Below are 24,236 nucleotides of genomic sequence, written 5' to 3'. Positions count from 1 at the left end.
ACAAAATGATATCATCATAGGTGACTTCAATGTTCCAAACATATCTATCTATTAGTAATGTATATGATAACAAAGCTCAAGTTATTTTAAATTTTCTAGACTTTACAAATATGACTCAATGTAACAATATCCTGAACTCCTTCGGGAGACATCTAGATTCAGTGATCAGCGATATGCGTCTTTAAATTAATAAGGAAACTTTCACTTTGGTTGATGAGGATCAATATCACCCTTCTCTCCTTATAAATTTACATGTGATTGAAGTAAACTCTTACGCTTTTCCCACCAATCGTCAAAATAAATCATACAACTTCAAGAAAGCAAACTTCCAAGAACTGTATCAACACCTAATCTTCATTGACTAGGCCTATCTTTTTTTCGATGAGGAATCACCTCCTTGAATGTTTTACACTTATTCAGTTACACCCTGTATAGTATTTTTGATATCTATTACCTCCTGGTATAAAAACAAAAAGAGAAAATTTCCCTTTTGGTACACGCAGGACATTATTTACTGTTTAAAATTGAAATCGTATTATTTATCACGCTGTAAAAAAACTGGCAACAGCAGATTTTTCCAAGATTTCTCTCGTATCAGAAGTTACATCAAAAACCAAATAAGTGTAGCTTATGATAACTACCAACATTCTGTTGAATCAAACGTTCGCAATGACCCCAAAAGCGTTTGGAATTTCGTTCAACGCAAAAAAGAATCTTCCAGAATATTCAATAGAGTATTTATGGAAGATACCATCCTAGATGCCCCTCAAGACATAGTAAACGGTTTTGCTGCGTTCTTTAGCAGTGTTTTCTCCCACCATACAAATCTTGAGTCCAACTCTGATACTATGACAGGAGAATATATTTTCATAACACCTTTCATATATGAACAAGTAATACTTTCACTATTGGATATGATCTTATTCCCAGCTTCCTAACGAGGGACTGTGCTCAGGTTTTTGCTTGTCTATTGTTAAAAATATTCAACACAATCCTAGAAAATCTCATTTTCCTGAACGATGGAAACAATAAAAAATCTGTCCAGTTCTCAAATCAGGAAACCCAGAGAACATTGAGAACTATAGACCAATATCTATTCTGTGTAACTTCGCGAAGGCCTTTGAGATATCTGTGTATGACCAACTAATGCCACAAGTCAAACCCCTGATCTCTGCAAACCAGCATGGCTTTCTAGCAAATAGTTCCACTGTATCCAATCTTTGCAGTATCAAGCAGTTTTTGATAGAAGCAATGGACAGAAAAGGACGAGTTGACGTTATATACACAGATTTTGCAAAGACCTTCGACAGAATTAGTCACTCCATCTTACTAGACAAAATAGCTCAAATGGGTTCAAATCTCTCACTAACTCAACTTCGACGCTCTTATTTGGATCAGGGAACCAATTTGGTTTTTTATAATGGATTACCATCTGGACCGTGCTTATCATTATCCGGTGTGCCACAAGGCTCCAATCTGGGACCCCTGCTGTTCATCATCTTCATAAATGATCTCACCTCCGAGCTTTCGTGTTGCAACTTACTTTTTGCAAACGACTTGAAGATATTTTCATCTATCACAATTTTAAAGAGCTGCTCTTATCTCCAGTCTCAATTAGACCTGATATTTAACTGGTGTCAAATCAATAAATTGGCAATGAATGTTAAAAAGTGCAAAGTTTGCTCTTTTACACATAATGCCAATATTATTGAGTATTTTTATAGTTTCGAGGATGAAATATTCCTTCGCGAAGAAGCTGTCAAAGATCTAGGGGTCACGTTCGACAGCAACTTGACATTTGTTGGCCACATCAATACTGTCGCGGCATCGCCTAGAAAAATGCTTGGCTTTGTTCTGCGCAACTGTAAATCATTCACCAATATTAATGCCTTAACCACATTTTATACATAGCCCGTGACCCGCAGACAGGCGATACAAAATAAAGATATGTCTCTCGTTCGCTCCAAGTTAGAGTATGCTACTTTGATTTGGTATCCGTTCTAAAATGTACATAAGGAAACCTTGGAAAATGTGCAAAGGCGTTTTCGGAAGTTTTTTGCATTTAGAACTGACGGCATGTGCCCTGTTAGAGGAACTGACCACTCCACACTAATTCAAAGATTCGGTCTGGCTTCCTTGGAACAAAGTAGGGTTTCATCAAGTATTGTTATGTTATACAAAATTTTGCATTATTCCACTGATGCACCCTCGTTACTAGAATTAATTACCTTCAACTTAACTCAAGCTACTACACGTAGACAGATCACTTTCTATACCGCTTTTATTAGATCCAACCTTGGAGAAGTATCTCCTACAAATTTGATGTGTGAAAATTATAATACCCACTGCAGTCAATGCGATATTAATTTCGATCCACTGAAGACCAAATTACCCAAAATTGAACACACCATCATCTAGCTTACTGTCTTCATTTCATGTTGTTTACAAATAATAGTTAATTAATGTTATCTTTTTTCTTAATTGGATCATATATGTGAATTTATTTCTTAATTTGTCAAATCCTTAATATGTCAATCTTTTGTTATAACATATAATAATATAAATTTGATTACTAATCGGAAAACTACTACGAATGGATATCACTTTAGCTGGCTTGAAATAAGATGGCTTCGATTTCAGAGACATCTACCCCTTCAATTTCAATTTACGGAAACTCGAAGTCCCGAAATGGAATTTTATATTATGGATTTTTCCAAAAAGAAAAGTGTCGGTAGTCCTAGTAGGGGTTTGACTAATGTAATGCAACAACCACTTCATCACACAAGAAGAACTGTAACAGTTGCAAAGAAGAAAGACATGATGGACTTGCTGCCCTACATACCACCCGTACACCATCATTTTTTAAAAACTTGCCCACTGAGACAGTCACCCGAGGTTCTGCTCAACAAACCCTGAAAGATAGATCTTCTGACGATGATTAGACCAACTTAAACAAAATCGTTCAGATTAATAGTGGTCTAAGTCCACATTTTTTTGTTAGCCTCCTAGTTTTAAGGTGTTTTTTTTGCAAAAATTCTCGATGTGATATAAAACCTACTCATGTTTTACCGTATTGGTTAAGAATAAACATTTTTGTTATGTCCAAAAATGTTGTTGAATTTTTTATTGAATTTTTATAATTAGCCTAATTATTAGAAATTAACTTGTGTGGAGTTAGACCATTATTATTCTATGTGCCTCATATATTTAGTTTGAGTAGCCTTTATTTATACTGCACTATTATATTGCATATTGTCCTGTAAATGGATTCATCTGTTGGGCAATAAATTTTGTTTTTCTTTCTTTCTTTTCGTTTTCAATATATTGAACTGTAATTACTCTAAAAATTCGAAGTTTAAGAACATTAGCCGTGGTCCAATGGAATCTTTTAGGACAAAACGTTTTGAATGCTATTGCCGCAGACATCATCAGTAGTATGTGCGTTGACTGCGAGTCTCGCAGTCTCGATCACGGCCTATCATCCCGGATTTTGTTTTCGTGAAATACGAAATATTAATATCTTCCGGTTAGAAAACATCAACATTCCTGAATAATATTTCAGATATTGAATCGCATCCAACAATGTAATTTGTACAAAACCATGGAAAGTTTTCCTTGCAGACAAAAATATGAATAAAATCTCCCTGTACATCCGACATAGTAGTGACGTTTCCCAGATTTCACTGCAGCAGTCCTAAGGAAACTAGAATAACTAAGAAACTTTCCATAACAATGAAGCTAACTTACATCCAGGTGAGGTGCCATTTCTCTTGGAGCACTGGTAGGGATTCAAAGTACCAGGCACGTATTTCCCGTACATAGAACGATCCATCGCCGCCAAAAAAAATCTAAAACGAACCGGGCGGCAAATTCAAAACAACGTCACTTGTCGCGAAAATTTTCACGAGTAATATGGCCCGAAAACCGTCACGTGACCCGCAGACAGGCGATACGAAATCAAGATATGTCTGGCGTGGTGCCTACCCAGCATTTTGGTTTTCGAGTTTTTCCCTCTAGCGTGCCAGCGACCTAACACGAATTTAGACGGTTCCCACAATAGTCATATAAAACAAAACAAAAAATTTACTAACAGCACATCCGTTCCAGCCGAAACGAGTCGTACCAATGTGTCGAGAATTTGTTGATGATTGATTATTGCGGAGAGTAACTCTCACATTCGGTCAGGGCGAATCAAGATTAATAATTTATGGCAGGTTGGATTATGTTCGATGATACGAGTATTAATATGGATAAGGTGCCGTTCTTACGCAATCAATAACATGAATTTAGTTTATTGTGTCGTTTATTTTGGTTCGTTTCAACTAGCAAGTGTGTAAACAGAATTAAGTCACGTCGAGATATTAATAGATGACATAGCGTCATCTCGTAGACTACAATTCGCCATCACAATGTATTCAATTTGTTGATATTATGTGTTGTTTGAGTTAACTTCAATCAACTGATTAATTTGGCGCCCGCATAGGATCGCTAACGAACTTACGAATGAATAATGTCGATGGTTTCAACAATAAATGTAAACTTTTGTAGCTCCGTCACGTTGGAACGCACTTTGAAAAAATCTACCTTTTTTTTAGCCTACTTTACGTACAAACATTACTAATAAATGTAGTAATGTTAATTTTTTTGTAGTATTATCGGTTATTGAGAAAGCACTAGTGATATTATTCTAACTACGACGGACGAGTAATAATGTGCCAAAAAGTTCTGAAATAGGTTCAAAATGGATTGTAGTTTATTGTAGTAACAACAAAATATTACTATATTTCATATTCTATTGAAGTATTGCAAAAAAGCTACTATAACAAGACTACAAATCATAAAATAACATTTGTCCTCAAACTACAAACGATGGAGTTGCTTGTAGCTGAAATTAGATGTCTGTAGTTACCATTAGTCCGTGTTAGAAATCACACGTTAAAAGGTAAGACCTCGTTAATGCTTAGCTCGCACAAGTTTCGACTTCTGAGGGTTGTCGTTCGTAGGGATGCGACAGCTGGTTAACGGAAAAAGAAATTTTAAACAGATTAAACACATCAAAAATGAATGAAATAAAATCGATTATTTTTCGAGTGCATTTATAGTGAATCAAGAACAAAAAAAAGCCTTTTTTGTTTAGTTTTAACTTCAAACGATGCTGATGAATGTAGTAGAGTTCATTTTTTGGTAGTCTTATCAGTTGCTGAGAAAGCACTGTTGATATTATTCAAACTACGAAATACAAGTAATAATGCGCTAAAAAGTTTTGAAATAGTTCTGAATTGATTGTATTTTATTGTAGTAACAACACAATATTAATTTATTTTATATTCTTTTGAAATATAGCAAAAAAGCTACGATAACAAGACTTCAAATAATAAAATAACAATTGTCCTCCTACAAACGATGGAGTTGATTGTAGCTGAATTTAGATATTTGTATTTACCATTAAACACATCAGAAATGAATGAAATAAAATCAAGTATTTAATTAGTCGATACTCTCAAAATATCTATTACCCTTAAATTCTATAACGTTTGTAGTAGTGTCAATAAATAATTTTAATCTTAAATAAAGAGAATTATTTTTACAAGGCGAGATCAGTGATTGCAGTTTCGATTGGTCCAGCGAAACTAATGAAATTTCGTAAAAATGCTCTTACAAATGATAGACAATTTGATAAACTATTTTCTGTAAGAGCAATTTTTTGAAATTTTCAGTTTTTGTCCTAAGCTAATCGAAACTGTAATTGCTTTATGAAGTGAGTAAGACAAGGATAGTTCCGTTTAACTCCGTGAGAGAAATGCGAGAAAAAGATGACCTCGCCAGTTGAAATAATACAACAAAAAATAAAAATAAGTATTAAATCATTTGTAGTTTACTGTAGTGTAGTGTAGTGTTGGTAAAATAATTTATTCTTCCAAATAACTTTGAAAATAATTAAATCATATTAAGCAAAGCATAGTCATCAACACCGGCATAGAAATTACAAATATACAGTTTGTAGTGACTCAATATATAAATTAATTAATATTGTGTTGTCACTACAATAAACTACAATCAATTCAAAACTATTTAGCGCATTAATGCTTGTATTTCGTAGTTTGAATAATATCAATAGTGCTTTCTTTCGTTGTGGAATTGGCCGCGGTGGTAGTGCGCCCGACTCACGATCGGAAGACCGTGGGTTCGATTCCTGCCTCGACCAGATATTTTTCTCGAGAGAATTTATCTGGTTGAAGCTGGGATGATTCTGCAACCGTGTTAGGAATCACACGTTAAAAGGTAAGACCTCGTTAGTCCTTAGCTCGCACAAGTTTCTCAACTTCTGAGATTTGTCGTTCGTATGGGGGCGACAGCTGATTAACGAAAAAACAGATTTTGAACAGATTTTTTGAACAGATTCCTCAGTAACTCTACTACATTCATCAGAATCGTTTGTAGTTAAAAAAGCTAAACAGAAAAGAAAATGGTTTTTGTTCTTGATTCACTATAAATGCACTTAAAAAATACTCGCTTTAATTTCATTCATTTTTTATGTGTTTAATGGTAACTACAAACATCTAATTTCAGCTACAATCGACTCCATCGTTTGTAGTTTGAGTTTATGATTTGTAGTATTGTTATAGTAGATTTTTTGCTATACTTCAAAAGAATATAAAATAAAGTAATATTTTATTGTTACTACAATAAACTACAATCCATTTAGAACCTATTTCAGAACTTTTGGGCACATTATTACTCGTCCTTCGTGGTTAGAATAAAATCAACAGTGCTTTCTCAGTGACCGATAAAACTACAAAAAAATTAACTTTACTACATTTATTAGTATCGTTTCTAGGTAAAGGCTAAAAAAAGGTAGATTTTTTTCAAAGCGGGTTCCAGCGTGACGGATATTCTTACCATTCAAAAAATAACAGTATCCTTGAATTCGTTTTATTTTATTGGAAATAACAGAACGTATTCCAGCATCTTTCCATTGCAGAAATCTCTCAATTTCGAGATAGTATTGTCAAGAATATACTCTCACAGATTTCAGCCAGAAAATATAATTATAAGTTTAAATTGAAAAGCGGGAAAATATTTGAGAAAGAAAAGTTTTGGCTTTTTACTTCTCCATCTCCATACAGAAAATGTGGGAAATTTCCGAAGGAAGAGGTCAATTAATTTTAAAATAAACTCTTTACAAATATGTGTAGACTATGCATGAAATTGCTTTCAGATAGAAACTGATTCAACTTCATAACGAATGTTTGGGGTACAAACTGAATAGAAAAAAGTGTACTTGCGATGCACTGTTTGGAACCTTTGGTGAAGTAATGAAGATTGAGTTTATCCTTCCTCTTGAAGATGATCACTTGGCGATCGAAACAGGTGCCGAGGTGTTAAAATAACGGTTTGGTGTTGAGAAAAAACTCCAGTAATATTCTTTAGAAAAAAGTGATTTTTGTATAATTCAATGTTTATACATTAGTTTCTTTCAAAAATTTTGTCCGGTTTTATGGGTCATTTGGATCAGTCACTTTTTCCAACGTAACACAAATAGATTAAATCCGTTACCATAAAAATTGAGACGGGTGTGAAGTTATCCACATCCAAAAAGTATACTGAGAAAAAAATATCGTTTTTTTTTTTATTTACCGACTCTGCACATCTACCATTTTTCAATATGATACGCTCATTGACTGATTTAGTGAAAAAAAGAACCGTCCTAGTTTATTAAACTGTCTAAAGAAGTGAAAATAGGGTGGAAATATTTGAAAAAATCGTAACATGAAAAATCGACTTTGTACACCTACAGAACTGAGATGTGTTATTTCTGATAATCTATTCGACAGAAAAAACTCCACGTCATAGTTTTCCAGGCCGTCTGGAGGGTGAAAATGGGGTGGAAATATCAAAAAAATTCTCAACATGAAAAATCGACTTTGTACACCTACAAAATTGAGATATGTTATTCCTGATGAATTATTGACGAAAAAAACTTCACGTTATAGTTTTCCATGCCGTCTGAGGGGGTGAAAATGGGGTGGAAAGTTGAAAAAATCGTATCTTCGAAAATTGAATGTGTACACCTACATGTATGTTATCCATGACGATCTATTCAACAGAAAAAACTTCACGTTATAGTTTTCCAGGCCGTCTGAGGGGGTGGAAATGGAGTGGAAACTTGAAAAAATCATATATTAAAAAATTGAGTTTGTACACGGACAAGATTGAGATATGTTATTCCTGACACCCGATTTGACAAGAAAAACTTCACGTTATAGTTTTTCAGGCCGTCTGAGGGGGTGAAATAGGATGGAAACTTGAAAAAATCATGTATTCAAAAATCGACTTTCTACACATACAAAATTAAGATATGTTATTTCTGATGATCTATACGACAAAAAAAACTTCACGTTATATTTTTCCAGACCGTCTGAGGGGGTGAAAATGGGATGGAAACTTGAAGAAATCGTATATTCAAAAATTGAGTTTGTACACCTACAAGATTGAAATATGTTATTCCTGACAGCCGATTTGACGAAAAAAACTTCACGTTATAATTTTCCAGGGTGTCTAAGGGGGTGAAAATAGGGTGGAAACTTGAAGAAATCATATATTCTGACGAATTATATTCAGTATCGAAAATTAAATGGAAATACCATATTTCACAGAATCGATCTTTTCGAAACAAAATTGTTATAATTTTTTAAATACTGTAAAATATTTTCAAAAACATGCTTTTACTAACTCTAATGTTTTCCTTTGCTTTGGTTTTATGTGTTATGAAAATCAAGAGGCTGATACGTTTCTTTGAGGCTATTTATTACTATAGTTCAATCAGATATGTATTCATATAGATCATCTGAAAGATACTGAGTTTGCAGCCTTATGAGACTGTTTCAGAAGTATCTGTTTCACTAACATTCATCAATTCATTACATTAAACAACTAAGATGGTATAAAAGTTTCCAGTCACTTCGTGTCCACTCCATTTCCACCTTCTCAGAACTGAAAAACTCTGACAGTATCTCAATCTTATAGGTGTTCAAATTCAATTTTCAAAGACTTTTTTTTAATTTCCACACCCTCAAGACGGCCTGGAAAACTATAACATGAAGTTCCTCTTTCAATAGATAATTTTAATAAAGAACCTAATATTGTTAAGCAAATTCCATTAAACGATGGATTTGAACTAAATAAACAGAATAATTTCCAGAAGTCTACGTAAGAGCGAAGGTTTTTCCTACTGATGAAAAGTCAGATAGACAATCAAAATTATGAAACTTTAACATATTTCAAACATTCTTCAAGGCTTCATGGTTTTATTTTTTAAAAAACAATATATTAAAATTGCATATGGAACAGGTAATACGTTAGGAAAGTTGAGAATAATGGAGACTAAACATCCAAATTCGAGAAATAAATCAGGAGTATATAAATTAAATTGTGGAACTGGTCCTAAGGTATATATTGGTCAAACTGGCAGAACATTCAGGAATCACATCCAAGAACATCATATGAGCTATGTAAAATTCAAAAATTTTATTGAATGACTAACTGAATTTGAATACATCATCACTGAACTTGTTTTCTTAGAAACCGACATTGTATTATTGATACAATATGCGGTAGGTATTCACAATTTAAGGATGTACCTTAGGTATAAAAGTTGAGTAGGTACTTTCGACAATTATGATCGAAAAAGACACTAAGTAGATGTCTCACTTATGATTACGTGGGGAATATAAAAAATTGGGTGTATAATAGGATTAACTTTTAGTTTCATTTTTCATTTAGTGCCACTCGCCTCGAAAAAGCTACTGTGATAGCGAAACATGTCGTGATATATTCTTTGAAAATAAAGTTTGTGAAGATCAAATCGTTAGGTGTAGTTTGTGAAAAAAGTAGTTGTTCAACAAACAGTTTTGATTTTGTGTGTTTCAGTGTTTATTTGAAAGTAGTTGTTTTAAGAAGAGTTATTCTTCTAGTTTGTATCTGAAAGTACCTTGTATGCATGATCCACACATCTTTGCAAAGAGTTTTGTCATTGCTCACATCTATCATTTCATAAATACAGTCTACTTTCTCGCTTCAAATTTGAAGTATACACGCCAAAAAATACTCTTTTCGGGGATTATTTTTATAGTAATATCACTGAAATCAGCAGATGATTGCTGCACTAAGGGCTATCACCATAACCGGCTTTTTATACTGTAAACAAACTGGAAAACTGGTTACGCCGATACGTTTTCGACCCTCTTATATAAAACAAGTAGTTCTCATCAATGTAGTTTGATACAGGTTTCAAGTGTTTCATTTACCAAAAATAGAACAGTTGAACATTCAATAAGTTTATTTCAAAAATATTTGCTTTCTTCCTTCCTTTGAAAGTTTCCCATTTTTTGTATAAAGATGGAGAAGTAGAGATCCAAAGTTTTTCTTTCCCAAAAACTTTCAGTTGAACTGAAAGTGCAATATTTATAGAAGAAATTAGTTTTTGAGAAAACACTTTTTGGCACTCTCCAAAGCACTCTGCGTACAAAAAGTTGTGTGGAACTTCCAAAGGAATAAAAAAAGCCATCCTGTTCAAAATGAACTGATGAGGTAATGAGTCATGTATCTCCGAAACTTCGAAGTCCACCAATAAGGATGATAGTATTCCAAGTAAGTGAAACGCTTTCTCATATTATATCGTATAGCGTTTGTACGGATGAAATCTGATTCTTATTCAAGAGAACACTAAACAGTTTTCACAAAAACGCATCACGTATTTCGCCATACAATGGTTTCTTCAGACGTGTCTTTCGCCTTGGTATGAATTTTCTGAGATGTATTAGCTGCCCAAGTGCATTTTGAGTAACCAGAAAGATCGTACAAAAAAGCTTGGGAGTTTTCACCTACGTTTTGAAACTGTGATCATGTTTATATTTTATTCATTTTTCAACATTGGAATAACGCAGTTTAGGTTATTCTTCTTTCAGACATATTCACACATACTTTTAAATTTTTACAAGTATAAACTATAACAATATGATACATAATTTTTGTAAAGCCCTGAGAACGAATTTAATTAATTTCAAAACGCCGGCAAAAACCTATCGTTTCTAAATTTACCACTTTGTAACTATTTGTTATAATCGACCTTTTAGGAAGTAACAAGATTGTTACTTTTTGATTGTTCAAGATTGTTCAGTTCGAGGTGTAGTGAGTTGAACATCAAAACGATGAGCAGCTACAGTCCGTCGCGTATTTCTGATATGTACCGCTCTTAGAATTAAATGTGTCAAGTCACTTGAATAAAGTATCTATAAAAGAGAGACAAATCTCCAACCTTTCATCGGTGTTCCAGACTATCAAGGTTGCAAGTGATGTTCGCGTCTCCAATCAGGCAGATGGCTCTTTTCTAGATGGAGTCCAGCAGCTTCAGGGTATGCTTAGGGGCGGAGCTTCATACATGAGAACAATACTCCAAAGAAGGTCTGATCTGAGCTTTATAAAGCATCAAAAGTTGCTGAGGAATTCCAAGCTTTTGAGAAGTATCCTTTGCAATTCTAGCGACATGATTGTGCGACATATCGGCGTTTATTTTAACCCTCAACAAATTTATCGAAGCAGAAAGCGGAATTGTCTGTCCTGACATGATTTTTGGAGAAAACCTCATTAAGATATGCAACCTCCTGCTGCCTTTGAAGATGTGCATCCACAGCCGATGTTCTGGAATCCAAATGGAATATCAAAATGTTCCGACAAGTCATAGCATGAAAGTTTGGCCAGCTTATCGGTTGGTTAAATTTTCATATACAGCTACAAATAATATTTGCTGAGAACTTTCATGATAATAAATTGAAGAAGCAAAATTTAGTGCAAATGATGTTATTTGATTCCATAAACATCAATTTCTTTGTATATTTCAGCTAAATCCAAAACAGGGTTGCATTTTTAGAATTGCAATTTTATTTCTATTTTACTCTCCCTAACAAACATTTGATCTGGAATTTCAACATAAAGTGATTCTGTGTCACTATTTTTCAGGTTTGAAGGCCATGGATTTCAACAGAAAAGAAGAAGCGTTGAACATCAATCGAATATGGAACCCCATTCTAAGATGTTCAAGAATAGCAAACAGCATGACTGCTGGTCGGCCTTAAAACCCGAAACGAAGCCGTAATATCCAGTCATCGGATATTAACCAAGATGTATAAACCTTTGAAGAAGCTAGCTACTCACGCTAGCGAAACGTCAGGAAGAAATTCCAAAAATTCACGGCCTTCAAATCCGAGAAATAGTGACACTGAAAACCTCGGCCGAGAAAGCTTTAAACGTTTTTTGAAAAATGATTCTATCAGTGTTCTTTCTGCGTTCATCATTGCCGTGAAAGCATTTTTCTTATTGATCGACTTTTTCTATCATTGTCTAAGTATAACTAAAAATTTAAGTTAATTCATCATTCGCGCAGATATCTATCTCAGCAATAACTAATAAGTTAGCAAATCCAAGCTTCCAAAATATAATTGAACTTTTTTATCTCTTACACATAAACTAGAACACAAATACTGTCTCTTGACCAAATTAGCCATCAGAAGATGACTAAAAAAAAACTAAATCCCGCAACTAAATTAGATGAATTGATGAATAACAAAATCACAATCTGAAAGAAAATTGCAATCAACATTTTTCTAGCGGATTATTATTAATTCAACTATCCACCTAGTATCATTTTTTCATTTCCCAATATTCATATTCAATGGATAGAAATAGATAATATTCTTCCCGATAGTTTATGATCTTCGGAATCTTTCTCAAATTTTGAATACCTACAATTGTTATTTAGATATTTGCCACAAACGAACTTCCCGAGACACCTAAACTATATCCATCCAACATCCAAACAAAGATAGATGCGTGATCAAAGCATGATCACCACGCACATCAGCATCTATTGGGTAAAATAAACAAGCCTCCTCGTGCTGGCCAATCTGATTTAACTGCAATCGGCTGCCGGAATTCATTGTTATAGTGTTGAAGTGGTCAACTACGATTCAACGCCTGTGATGTGTTCATATACGGTATTTTAAAGTTCAACGTTTTCAAAAGGTCGAGTACTGATACGGCTGAAGAAACTGCTAATTTGTGTCCCTACACTCCACCTAAAGAATTTTTCCATACCCAGCCGCATATTATTAAAAAAATAAAATAAAATTTCGGTCGTTCCTTAGTCCGACTATGTACAAGCAGTCTTGTCTGGGAGATCACGAGCAGTATGCATGATAATGGATCTGGAAATTTCTATTCGCGAGTTTGACCAGCTCACAGAAACAATGACAGAAGTTATCAGCTGGTAACGGTCATTTCCATTTCGACTTAAAAATAGAAGAACAGTAAGTTTTCGCGGATTTTTTCTTGCATATCAGATAAACCGCAAACGATAAACACTGATAAGCAAACTGAAATTCTTGAAACCAGTATGTTTGACTCATCTCCCTTTACACGTAATAATATGTTATATGTAATAATCGTTTGAAGCTATAATTTCATTGTTGAATTAATAAAAAACTGAGTGCAATTTTCAATAATCAGTTTTTATGAAATGTACAGATTTTTTTTTACTAGACCATCATTTATTTTATCGTGAAGAATTTAAAAAGTAGAAAGAAATGAGTGGAGCTTAATTTATTCAAAGTGAAAGCTGCAAAAGAATTTTTTCTCGATATCTCTGGAACTATCAATAGTTCCCGATATATTGAGATATCAACTTTTTTTGTTTACTATAAGGACATCAAACCATAATGATTATATACGGGGATATTCAAATTATTGCATTATTGCCTATTTTCAAGTATTGTTGAATAATTCATAGCATTTTCAGTTCCAAAAATATGCGGTAAAACCTAAACTTTCGAATTTTTTTGTTATGCAGAAATTTTAGAAAACTACACTTTGACAATTTTTTTTACAGGGTGTAGTCCGAATAGTGGCAACATCAACATTGAAATTTTGAATACGAACCTGTATTTTTGTAGCAATTTTTCAATCAGCAACGTTCATTGATATTTTCAGTAAGGTTTTTCACGTCGTACATCTTCCAGAAGTTTAAGAAAAAACTTGAAATTTCTTGTTTTAGTCCCCCTATTCGGTTCATGCTGAGATCAATCGTGAAATCAGTAATAAATGAAAACGAGTTAATGCTTTAAAAAACGGCTGGTAATGACCTACTTAATTTAACTTTTTTATTTAATTCAAGTTCCTTAGAGGAGTTACATATTCCAGAAAACTTTATATGTAAAACTTTTTCTGGCAAAAAATAATTTTTCAATTATAAAAGCATACGATAATTTTTTGTAAAGGTAAAAATGAAGGAGTATTCAAAGTTTTGCAATAGACAATATATTTTTGAAAAAAAAAACAATTTGTTTCAATTAATTACTTCGATGCATCACAAGTGGAACTGCTAGAAACAATAATTAAGTCCTCTTGGTTTCCATTTCAATTCCCATCGTTCTTGATAGAATTATTCAAATATTTAGAGTATCGGAACAGCTTTGGCTGATGTAAATGTTTTTGTTTGTGGTGTTAGTTGTCAGAAATATTCGAATAAAATAATCATAAATAACGTGACCATGGAAATTGCCGTTCTGGACTATTTTGAGATCTATTATGAAAATTTCTACGTGACACTTTGTTAAAGGATTCCAATCTATCTTATGGTACAGTGCAGAGAATACTCAAAATACCTCGCAAAAACACAAATTTCTCCCTTTGCAAATATCGATCAGTTCTGCCATCAGTGGGAGAGATCCAGATCCATCAACTTAATTGAGTCACTTAATGGAAAGTGAATGATTTTGGTAATGTTTTATCACATGAATCCAATCTGTGTGATTCAGAAAACCGGTATTACGAGACAAAAAAAACTTTTTTTAATACATTTAAGAACTTGCCAAGTACTTCTCAGGAATAATGTTTGGTGCAGATTGATTAGATGAAGAATCGTCACTTGTTTTTATTACACTATGTTCAATAATATATTACGCTCAGAACCATAAAAAATGTATCTCATCAGTTCGGACTTCCATTGTCTAAGACGATTGTAGATACTAACAATCGAAACGTCGTGAACTAACGTGACTTGTAATCTCTTCACTTTTTATTTTTATTTTCTTTCTTTTTTCTTTTCTTTATTTTTATTTATTCAATTGTTCTATTTTAACTTGTATTTTATTTCACTATTATTTCATTTCAGGTTTATTTTGGTTAATATAATTATTATTTTCAGCTACCTCATTTTTAATTCTTCTTTTTTAGTTCTTTCAGGGATTTCAAATCATTTTATATAGTAGACAATGGAAGTCCGAACTAGTGAAATTTATGATATAAATTAAATATAAATTAAAAAGATTAGCTGAAAAATAACAATTTTATTAAGCAAAAACTGAAATTACAATGAAACAACATACAAGCAACAACCAAACAAATGAAAAAAATTGAACTATTAACACATGCTGAAAAATTAAAAAAAAATATTAACATGAAACGAAAATTAAAAAATTGTCAAACAACTTCAAACAAATATAAAAAATGTATCGCCTTTTTGGATGCCATGTTCTGACATAGCATTCTGACATATTAGCATATTTAAAATATGCCGCAAAAAGCGTATTACTACGTTGAGTACAAAAAGTAGCTGAATAATTGTTGTTGCAAACGCATCGAGTGGGCAGGTACGGCCCTAGTATTCGGCGGAAAGTAAGATTATCCATCGTGTTTCGAGATGTATTGGTAGGGGATGAGGATCGATGAATCACTTTTAGTTCAGACACAGCTGAGATAGCAATCGAATAGAGACGATTTTTAGTAGAACCATTGTAATAGTGAAGTCGAAAGTATTTTTCAAGTATTTCTAGTTAAATTTATAAAAGTGCCTAGATAGGAGATTATTGATGATTAATTTTCAACCATTAAATGTCAAATTCTTGTTACGACCTAAGTTAAAAGATTTTCTTCACTATGATAGCCGTCCAAGAGATCAAATAATAAAAATGAACGTAAATTAGAGATTTAAATAACTTACTTTTACTTGAAAAATTCAAAACGCAACATAAAATACTAGTCAAGTGTCACTGACATAATAAATTATTATTATTGTGGGTTTCTTGATAGAGTGGTAGATTCAACGACAAATATTTCTGACGTCTTACAGAAAAATCAGATTTACGAAATTGAGCGAATTTTATAGTTGATTAAAGACAAATCATTAACTAACACGTCAGCTTTGGAGCGGATCTGTGGAGAACAGCATTTGCCAACATCAACAACATCAACAACTTAGCGAAAAAAACAGAAATCCTATAAATAGTTTTGCTGACGACAGCACACTTGGCTTGTTTTTCCATCTAGATGTGCAAACATCCGTTGCTAATGCAAAACTTGTTAGCAAAAAAGTTATACCTCAGTGAAGAAAAAATTAAACCTTCTCTAAAGTATTGCTCACATATACAAAACCCTTCCCACAACCCTCCCTAGAGTTTGCTGGTTTATATGTAAGCCGAGGAGGGGAAATCAGGAAGTAAGCCAAACTACAGGTGCGCATCGCTTTGATACACCTCAGACTACCCTTTTCAGAATTATTTCATTTGGAGAACAGCATATATATGCTGTACTATGTGAATATTATCTACAGCAGTTGCACAAGTACCTTACTCAAAGTCTTTTAAAGATTTATGGAGTACTTGTACTTTCCCATAAAAAAGTTTCAACTTCTATTTCCAGAAATTTTTTAGTATTGCACCATTTTTATAAATTAAATACAGCATCAGTTCTGTAATTGAAAAAAAATATTTAGGCAATCGTTGAGTTCTTCTTATGAAAAGCTATAATTTTTCACAATGATCAATAAGAGAGTAATAATTTTTAGATATCATTTTCTTTTTGTGGTAGTATACTCGATTATTTGAGAACATAATGTCACGTACCTCATTTTTCATGATGATCTCCTACCACGTAGTAATGGCTACATCAATTAATTTATTAAAAATTAACACTACACAAATAAAGAAAATAGCTCTCCTTCCCATGTAACACTTTAGTGAATGTATGGCATACAATTTTAATTTTTTACTTTCAGAACAGCCATTTTTTCTAATAAATACATAAAATCAACACTACTCTGGTCTTGAGTGTATTTTTGGCAAGTTGAATAAAGGATGTTCTTTACTTTAATTTTACTATTGTAATTTTTTTAATTTTTAAAATGTAATTTTTTAAATGAATGAAACAAAAATTTAAAAATAATGTTTTGAAATGTTTAAAAAACCGTTTTAAAACATGAGTAAATTGTGGTTACCTATATCAAATTCTTTGTTGAAATGAGTATAGTGAATTACCCCACAAAAATCCTGTTGAGTGATTTTTTTCCTATGAAGATAGGGTGGATAAATTATAAAATATCAAGTAAAATATGTCAAGTTTATTTGCTTATATCTGATAGTCAGTGAGAAAACTTCTTCTCAAATTGAAATAGTATTTTCAAGAGAATTCAGCAGTAGGTACAAATATCGAAGAATGTAAATCAACACCTGTAGTAACTTTTTATTTAAGTCGATCTAGAACATGGAATGTATAAAGGTTTAAAAGCATCTTGTGCCAGAAATATCCCAAAAAAGCGTCAATTGAAGAACTAAAGAAATAGTTTCACTCCTAAGTTGCCGTAGTGTACAGTTGTAATCGAATATATGAATTTATCATCCAGAATAATTTTTACTTCTGCAATTTTCCACGTATTATATAAAATATTACAAAAATCATTGGAATAATTATGAAGTTATCAATCTTATATATTGACCAAAACAATTAAATTCAAGAAATAACCTCATAGACTAAAATTTTAAATTGACTGAGGTAGGTACTGATAAATATACAATTTTAAATTTAAAACAAGTCCTTTTTCCAAACACCAGAACTGCAATACCTTCATCCCCTGAAGACACCAACTTGGTTGGTGAAACGCTTGTCGAGAAGAGTCTTGCAGTTCCTGTTGTTTGGGAAAAGTGCTTATTTTCGAATTATTGTATGCCAGAGATTACAGATGTATTGCTTTTCACATCTCATAAAGAACATTATTTTCAAAAAAAGTACTACAGTAGAAAGTGTCCAAATTACAAGATTTGGGAATTCAAATGCAGTAGTCATACTGTTAAAAATATCATACTGAATCCCTAGTATAAGTCACACAAAATGATATAACTGTTTTGCCTAGCAAAGGGAAACTAACTGTTGAAGTTAACTCTTCCATAACTTAAAGTGCCATATACCTTCACATATTGTGAGCTCATGAGCCTGAGGAACAAATTTTATTTAAGTACTCTTCACTAGGAAATTGTCAAGTACTCTGATCAAGGAAATGAATAAATACTAGAAAGCAATGACGACAAAATAAAGGAAGCTCCTTTATAAAAAATATGAATTCTATTTTTGTCTTTCAAAAGAAAAAAAAACAAACCACCACCTACTAATGTTGAGTTAAATTAGTACATAATACTTATAATTGTATAATCATTTAAGGACTCACCTAAATGATCATCCATTGTTGATAATTGAATGTAGTCTCCCAAGTAAATTCACAGAAATACTGAGTTAATGTTGAGATCACCGTATTTGGAAACAAATTCCTCTAAACAAATCAACATAAGTCAGTTATTTACCTTTCAATGGTGTTGTCTTGTCAGTTGTCAATTTTTGATAACAAGTGACCTTGAGAATAATTTCAATGTCAGTTGCTATTTCTCGTATTATATTTCCTAACCCCAGTTCCCAGTTTTGCTGTTTTGTTGTACTATGCAATGGTGTGTGGTACGTGTTGCACCTTGCATACCTTTTTCGGAAAATACCCAAAAATATTGTACAATTTCAAATCTGATCAATTATTTAAATAAATCAAATCGGCTCATAGATTAGTCTAATAGACGATTTCATATTAGGATTTCATCTGTCGAGTTTGCTACCCTGATTGATGTCATAATTGCCAGCTGTCATTTGTACATGATGTTTCCAGTATCAAATTTTAAGATTAATTTACTGTTTAAGAGTCACTTCCTTTGTATTCATTTTATCGTCCACATAAATGGGAATTTTGTTTGAAGCACATTTGTTTTTTTGTGAGTTACCCAGTCTTTATATTTGACATTAGTGTCACCTGTCATATGTAGTTGATGCTCAATATCAAGATATGTTCCAAAAGTTATCCGAAATGTGTTTCAGTGGTCCTAGAATATTGTTAGTAACTTTGATAGAAGGATCCTTCAGTTTTTCTTTACAATTGAGTTTCCATCTATATTAATTTTCAAATGAGTTGAAAAAGGAACCTGGGTACATTAGCCCATGGTGAATGAAACTGCAACTGAAGAGGACGAGTAAATTGTATTTGATGAACAAAAACAAGTTGTCTCTTAATTTCCTTAGTTTTAGAGTTTACTAAGTTTTTACTTGGTTCATTTCTCAATGTCTTTTTTGAAATAGCTGTTTTTTTTCTTTTGATGACTACATTTTGTAGTCATCAATACATTTTCATTTTTTTGTAATGCTCACTTTCCTCATTATTCAACTAATTCATCTAATATTTTCTTTTCACTTTTTTTTCATTTAGTTAATTTTTGTCTGGAAAAACGGAAATATTTTTATAGTGTATTTTTTTAAATATTCAAAGCGTCATCGTTGTTAGATACATTACATAAATCACCATTAACCAAGGAACTTCTCAATTCGGAAAAGTAAATTATTTTTGTGGTGACATTAAACATTTCATTCTCATCTTTCATTATTCAAGGAAGCATAGCCTGAAGGAAAACGGGATTATGGTTTGTATTGAACAAGTATTTAACTACAGGATAGAAATATTCAATTCGATTAGTGTACTTTTTTTTTGAAAATGCATTGAGTTCGTTTTTGAATTTTAAAGCACAAAATAAAATTTTCTTTTATTTTCAATTTTGAACAATAAATAATGAAATTTGGAACAATCATGAAATACAAATCAATTCAAACTAAGATTGTAAAAAAAAGGAAAGAAGAAAAAAAAATCACATCAAAGGTGCTGCTTCGTTCCCTCCTGTTCATAAAAGAGGACATATGCCTCATTGCTTACAAGTGATTTTGGCGAAATTGGGAACACGTGTGAATCGTTGTATTCATGCCACGTGCCACTATATGGGTGTCTGCAATATGCTGTGTAATGTCCGTTGTAAGTAGTCCCACTGTGATTTGAAAGTGCATATAGATTATAACGACAAGGAGCCACATTGTCTGCATAACTGCTCATATCTAATCCATCTGAAGAAAAGTCAATGAAAACATTCAATTTGCCTCTGAACCTTTCCGTCGGAGAAAATCTTTTCAAATGAATTACTAAAATACGGGGAAACTTATAGATTGATAAGGAATTTGTACATTTTCTCCTTTGCTTGCACCTCGAACACATTGGTTTTTCATCTCCATCCAGAGTTTCCTCTCTTGTGAAAAAATCCAAGCAATGTGACAAACTCACTTGGTCGGATCTTTGTGGTATGGGAAGGGACAAATCCCAGAAAGGATCAAAGGTTACTGATGAGTGTACACAGTGTGTGCACTTCATAGTGGATTTTAATTGACCAACGAAATAGTCTACAATCTTGGAGTTGTTCATATTCAAATATCTCTGCCAGGACTCTTGTGCTTTTTCGTTATCGCTCAATTGATCTATAGACAGGGTGTAACATAAGTACGTTAAAATATTCAAGTGACGTATTTCTTAGATAATTTTAAGAAAAAAAGTCTATATGAACTTGTGACCGAAAATGCATCGTTTCGGAGATACGGGTTGTTGAAATTGAATTTTTTGTTCGCTTTTTGAAAATAACTTGCAAAAAATATGTTATTTGCACGAAATATGGTACCCGGGATATTTTTGACGTCGGAAATCATAATTTCGTATTAATTTTCATGTAACATCTAGTGTAACACTTAGTGTGATAGCAAGAAATTTTTTAGACGTAGCATATTCCCAACGATGGATAGGAAGAGGAAATTTCGAGCAATCGCATCATAGCTTGCTGCGAAACGATAAGAAACACTCCGGGCATTTTTCAACGGGTGCGGAATTCTTTGATGAGGACAGCAGAAGCTTGTATTACTGTTGGGGGTCGTCACTTTGAACAGTTGTTGTAATAGTTGTTTCGTTTAATTTTTATATGTTTATTTTCCTAATAAATAACATAGTACTCCGAATTGTTTTTTTTTACAAACTCCGAAATGTAGCACTTTCTAATTGAATAATTGAACCTGACAAATTTTTTTAATTTGGATTGAATAAGCACTTCAATAATGCTCTGTTTAGAAGAAGTCTGTACGGGTATACTGCGTATGAAGTTTGATGAAAATAACTAAAATTGCAAAAAAACTTATGGCAAAAACCTACCATTTTTTGAAAAATTTCAACAATCTGTATTTCGAAAACGAATCATTCTTCGTTGAACATTTTATAGGAAAAAGTTGTTTATTTTGACGAGATCTGCCACATACTTAGTTTTTGTAATGTTCTCAGCAACTTCACTTAGCGCCCTAGTAGCTGAGTAATATGCATTGATATAGAAAATTGTAAATATCTCGAAAACGATCACCTCCAGCATTGTTGAGGAGGTGTACCTTTTTTACTTGGAAAAGGTGTGGGAATTAGGTTTTATCATGAAAAGTACCAAAAGTTTACTGTCAAAAAAGTTAGGACAATTTGAAATAATGACAGCGTACGCAGCGCCCTTTAGATGTTACATGAAAATAATACGAAATTATGATTTCCCACGTCAAAAAATTCCCGGGTACCCAATTTCGTGCAAATAACTTATTTTTTGCAAGAGTTATTTTCAAAAAGCGAACAAAAAAATCCATTTTCAATACCCCGTATCTTCGAAACGAAGTATTTTCGGACACAAGTGCATATAGACTTTTTTTCTTAAAATTGTCTCAGGAATACGTCACTTGAATATTTTAACGTACTTATGTTACACCCTGTTTGTCTAAAATACCAATAGTAATTTTCTTTATTAGCATAAATAATTGAATAGATTTACTTTTCTGTGAGTAAAATTGTTACAATTCTTGAAATAAATGATTACACCATTGTTTTTATTTATTTCGCCTTCATTATATATCAAATTATATCCATCTGAATAATGATAATAATTACAGAAATTTCATAATAAATAGCTGAATAATGGAAAAGCTGAGCCCAACCATCAGAAATGTACTTGAAACATTAAAAATATGTTTGAAAGTCCTCAAGATTTCAGGCCCATAAAATAATAAACACTTTGATCGATTGCAATTCAAATTTACTTCCCAACCTCAATATTGTAACGAATTAACTGTCTGAAACAAATTTATTTTTAACAATATTTCACTATCACAACTAATTTATGTACACACACAGATTTCTTTCTTTAAACGCACGATTCACTTTCTAAGTACCGACTGACTCGCCGACTAGAAGTGGCGCCTTTTTATATCGTCAACGAACGCTCCGGATCTCTAGGGATTTCGGCGCCAGCCTAGATTATTTGCGGAGGCGGAGGCTTATCGAGTGCATTCCCGATGAGTCATGCGTTTGCTCGCTGGGATATCGGTCAGGGCCGGCTTCAGATTCATTACATTGCCCCCTTCTTGAAGACGTTTCTTCCCGAAATGTCATCCTTGGCGTGTGTCGATACCTGCAGGAATCCCCATATCTGCACTGTGAAGTTCGATGGAAGTAACACTCCACAGTCTTTATGCTCGGTCGTGGAATATGGTTACCACACACCAAAATCTTGATGCCGCTGGATCTGAAGATCGTTTCCAACATGCTCCTCACAATTCTCCAGTCCAGCCTGTCGAGCCCAGAGGATAATTTCGGGATTGCCAAGTCCACGAGATTCTGGTCGAGCATCGTGCCCTTAAGTCTAGTAAGACTCCTCCAGACATCTTCATAGGGCGGTTTGTCTCGAGAATGCTTTTTGGTCACCAAGTAGAAAATGTTTCTCGGACCCTTCTTCAACTGTAGCACTCCTCCGACTCCAGGATTCTGTTATCGTAATGTTTGGAGCTGACCGAATTTCTTGTTGAATACCACAGCGATACCCTTGGACATTTGAAGGTCCTCTGCCACGCAGTGAGCTAGTGCGTAATCAACTGGAACCCTGAAAAGGTCTCGTGGCTCTTCTCGAGTTATCCCATGTACAACCTTCTGTCCGTTCGAGTATAAGGACATGAATTGATGAAACGTCATTCCATCCTCTGGTGGTCTGAGGGCGCGAACTTGGCCGTGATTTCCAGCATAAGGAGCCAATCTATTAAAATGGACGACCCTAGGCTTTCCTCGAGGTGGTTTATGGATTCTGTAGAGGAGATCATTAATATTTTTCATGATTTTGTACGGACCTTCCCACGAGTTCCGCAACTTCGGTGATAAACCACGGCGTCGTTTAGGGTTGTACAGAGCCAAACTAGGTCAGCATTCGCCTTGATGTCATAGGCCTTCTTCATTCTATCGCTGGCACTCCGGATGTTCAGACGGACTCGTTTATGGATGTCGTCCATTCTCTGCCAAAGCTTGCTGACATAGTTTCCTTCCGCAGTCTTGTTCTGGCGGCGTCCCAAATTTCAGGTCGCAAGGAAGCCGCAGCTCTCGTCCCATTATAATACTGGCAGAGGTTTGGCCAGTTGACTCGTGCACTGCCGACCGATAAGCGATAAGTCTCTTTGATGATCAGAGACTACCTTGGATAAGTGGCGGTTTATAGTCTTATTCATTCGTTCAACCATTCCATCGGACTAAGGATGTAAGGCTGTGGTTCTGGTCTTTCGAATGTCCAACAGTTTACATATTTCTTGGAACAGGTTGGACTCAAAATTTCTGCCCTGGTCCAAATGCAGCTCCAATGGGACACCGAATCGACATATCCATTCCTTTACCAGGATGTCAGCGACGGTAAAGGCTTCCTGGTTGGGGAGGGCATATGCTTCTGGCCACTTGCTGAAGTAGTCCACGGCTATTAGGATGTATTTATTTCCATGGTCGGACTTTGGGAACGGGCCGGCGATGTCGATTCTCTCAAAAGGACTACCCACGTTATACTGGCTCATTGGAGCTTTTGGTCGTATCCGAGATCCGTTACTGGCAGCACATACAGCACATTTTCTGCACCAGTCCTTGACGTCGGCTTGATAATGAACCCAGTAAAACCGTTGTC

At 33.8% G+C, this 24,236-nt stretch overlaps 2 protein-coding genes across 2 annotated transcripts in view; both read right to left on the bottom strand.

The window, feature by feature from the left end:
* The window catches only part of Pax (Paxillin), an 89,380-nt gene extending 85,484 nt beyond the window's left edge, over positions 1-3,896 (bottom strand). Inside the window, exon 1 of the mRNA XM_074175169.1 lies at positions 3,748-3,896. Within this exon, the coding sequence (XP_074031270.1) occupies positions 3,748-3,832 (85 nt within the window). The 5' untranslated portion in view covers positions 3,833-3,896. The remainder of the gene's footprint in view (positions 1-3,747) is intronic.
* The window catches only part of MESR6 (Misexpression suppressor of ras 6), a 32,332-nt gene extending 13,590 nt beyond the window's left edge, over positions 1-18,742 (bottom strand). The window contains exon 1 of the mRNA XM_023164038.2: positions 18,551-18,742. Within this exon, the coding sequence (XP_023019806.2) occupies positions 18,551-18,566 (16 nt within the window). The 5' untranslated portion in view covers positions 18,567-18,742. The remainder of the gene's footprint in view (positions 1-18,550) is intronic.
* Between the last annotated feature and the right edge of the window lie 5,494 nt (positions 18,743-24,236).

This window comes from Leptinotarsa decemlineata, unplaced genomic scaffold, assembly GCF_025532065.1.
Source record: "Leptinotarsa decemlineata unplaced genomic scaffold, Ldec_3_MD MMD2_tig00000882_RagTag_RagTag, whole genome shotgun sequence".
Lineage (NCBI taxonomy): Eukaryota > Metazoa > Arthropoda > Insecta > Coleoptera > Chrysomelidae > Leptinotarsa > Leptinotarsa decemlineata.
The sequence above is the reverse complement of the archived record's forward strand: the minus strand, read 5'-3'. Positions and strand labels throughout refer to the sequence as shown.